Raw genomic sequence first — 2,500 nt, forward strand, 5'->3', positions numbered from 1 at the left:
AAAAGCTTCAGCTGTTTCTTTTCTTTTCTTTTTTAAATTTAATCGTTGTTTTGCACACTGTCGTGGTACTGTCCAAATCAAAAATGGCTTAATCTTTGACTGCCCCTTAAGTTGTACAGTGCTTTTTTGCAAATATCGTTCAACTCATAGCAAACGAGCACACCCCATAGAGTTACCCCCTTTTAAACGTCTAGTGTACATCTGTGGCACAGCCTTCAGTGGAGAAAGGGGGAGGGGGGTTGGCTAGCTGCTTGCTTGACCAAAGTTTAGAAAAGAAAGGGATTGCAAGCTCGCCCAAGAGAGACGGGCCGGGAGAAAGAAAGAGAAAGGGAGAGAGAGAGAGAGAGAGAGAGGGAGAGAGAGAGAGGGGGGGGGGCTTGTACCCTACCTGAAGAAGTCCGAACCTGGCGTTGTGAACCTGGGTAATGCCAGGCTCAAACCGCGAACTGATCCGCCTGACTACGTCCTGGAGTCGTGCCTGGATGTCCATCGGCTGATTGGCTTGTGACGTCATCGGCTCGGACCACTGGGGCTTGGCGGCTGTCCCTGGCGTTGTGTCACTCTTGCTCGGCAGGTTTCGAGGGCGGGGCCTGTTGTCGGCCGCCGCTTGATGGGGCGGGACGTAGAGCTCGTCGCTGGCGCTAGCCCCGCCTTCGCTGCTCCTCCCTGCGCTGCTCCCCTCGCTGTCAGCAACGCGGGGCCCTCCAGCCTGGTTACCAGTGGCGGGATCTCTCATTTGGTCACCCCCTGCTGTATTCGCCTTCCTGTTCTGCTGGTTCACGAAGTTGGTTCGTCCGACGCGTGGCGGAGACGATTGTAAACTGGGGTTCACCGAATTAATCGTCTGCGGGCTGGAGGGATCGACGAGCCGCGCACCCGCAGCTCGATCCAGGGCGTTGGCGTCAGCTCCGAACCCCAGACCTACCGGCGCCCGACCCCTGTCTCTGCCCGTTGCTGGCCTGCGGTCCCCGCCCCCTCTGGCCGCGCCTGTTGTGACTCCGCCCTCCCGGCCGCCACGCCTGGTTGTCTGGCCCCGCCCACCTGCGTCACAGTACAGATGATATCATTACAATGTGAGGAATGATCAAGGTCATTGCCGCAATGGAAGAAATAAACACGAACGCGCGCGCCTGCACACATTCGCTCTCTCTCTCTCTCTCTCTCTCTCTCTCTCTCTCTCTCTCTCTCTCTCTCTCTCTCTCTCTCTCTCTCTCTCTCGCCCTGGTCAATAAAAAGCACCAATGTGAAGAGTGAGCAGCATGGGTTGCGCCATCACAAGTGGAGGACAAAATGTAGCAAAATAAAATACACTCTGAGATCACAAAAAACTTTCTGGGACACAGATATGCAACAAAGAAACTGTACTTCTATGACAATGACAATGACAATGACAATCTTTATGTAGGTGTGTGAATCTCTGCGACTAAAACAGGACTAAAAAGAGAGCAATTTTTTCTAGCACATTTTATAGTAATAACAAGTTGGAAACACACCCAAACACGACCTGTCTCGCTATAGCCAGCTTCACACGGCGGCTTCTCCCCTTATCGTGCATGCGGCTTCAACCGCGCGTCTGCTTTTTACTTACTGCCTTACCCTACGGGTCCACTGAGACTGACACGGCCGGATCTTTTGCCGGGAGGAAGAAAATCGGTCTGGTTGTTTCCGTCTTGTGTGTCCATCAGTTCGGACAAGACACGTCTAGTTTGTTGGCCTACTGGCCGTCTCATTCCACACACTGTGTCCCAAGGCTGTGTCCTCGGTACAGGGCTATAAAGAGTCGAGGTCAATGAACCCAAGGCGGGAATAAGAAACGAATGGGTTTTTTAAGGAAAATTGGTAAAATTGTTAATATGCATTTAAACCAGGTGATTTGAGCGTAGACTTTGCTAATTGTGAGGCGCTGATTACGAATATGACATTAGAATGTTAATTCGAACTCAAAATTAGATTTATTTTTTTTAGCTCCGGCGGGGCTATGGCTCACAAGTCACGACCCGGCCCGGCTAAAATTGAGCAAGCGGCTTTCCAGCCGACACGTCTTTTTTCGGAGCGTATCGTGTTATGTCTGTTGACACAGACAACGGACTTTTCACTGATTTCGTAGGAAACGAACGGTGTTCCATTTCAACTACCTTCTTTCCGATCGGTTGGAGTCCGTCGCAGTGGACACGGGCCCTTACTCTCTCCCTGTACCGTCAGGTACATAAGGCGGAGAGCAGTGGATTGCCAGTCCGCTACTGCTTCCGCAAATAGGGCATAGTGCACGACCAAGGATAGTAAACATCTCTGGATGACTCAGTTCAGCTTCAAGGAGCTACGAATACAATAGCAGTAGGCGGAGCGAACGTCCAATGTCTCACGCATAAAAGCCCATAACATACAGAGTGCACACAAAGGCACAGTTTGCTCTCGCCCGGAGCCAGCATAACAGTTTGCTACCCAGTTTACTATAATACCTTCATTCTCTCCGAGATAATGGATCAAGTTTTGTTTGGAG

At 51.4% G+C, this 2,500-nt stretch overlaps 1 protein-coding gene across 2 annotated transcripts in view; it reads left to right on the plus strand.

The window, feature by feature from the left end:
* Positions 1–2,500, plus strand: part of LOC101863802 — a 23,397-nt gene that overhangs the window by 3,037 nt on the left and 17,860 nt on the right. The window contains exon 1 of one of the 2 annotated variants that reach the window (XM_005093729.3): positions 2,085–2,500. The exons of the other annotated variant lie outside the window; for it this stretch is intronic. Within the exon in view, the coding sequence (XP_005093786.1) occupies positions 2,479–2,500 (22 nt within the window). The 5' untranslated portion in view covers positions 2,085–2,478. Of the gene's footprint in view, positions 1–2,084 lie in introns of those variants that run through there. 2 annotated transcript variants of the gene reach the window in all.

Source organism: Aplysia californica, unplaced genomic scaffold (genome assembly GCF_000002075.1).
Source record: "Aplysia californica isolate F4 #8 unplaced genomic scaffold, AplCal3.0 scaffold00068, whole genome shotgun sequence".
NCBI classification, from domain to species: domain Eukaryota; kingdom Metazoa; phylum Mollusca; class Gastropoda; order Aplysiida; family Aplysiidae; genus Aplysia; species Aplysia californica.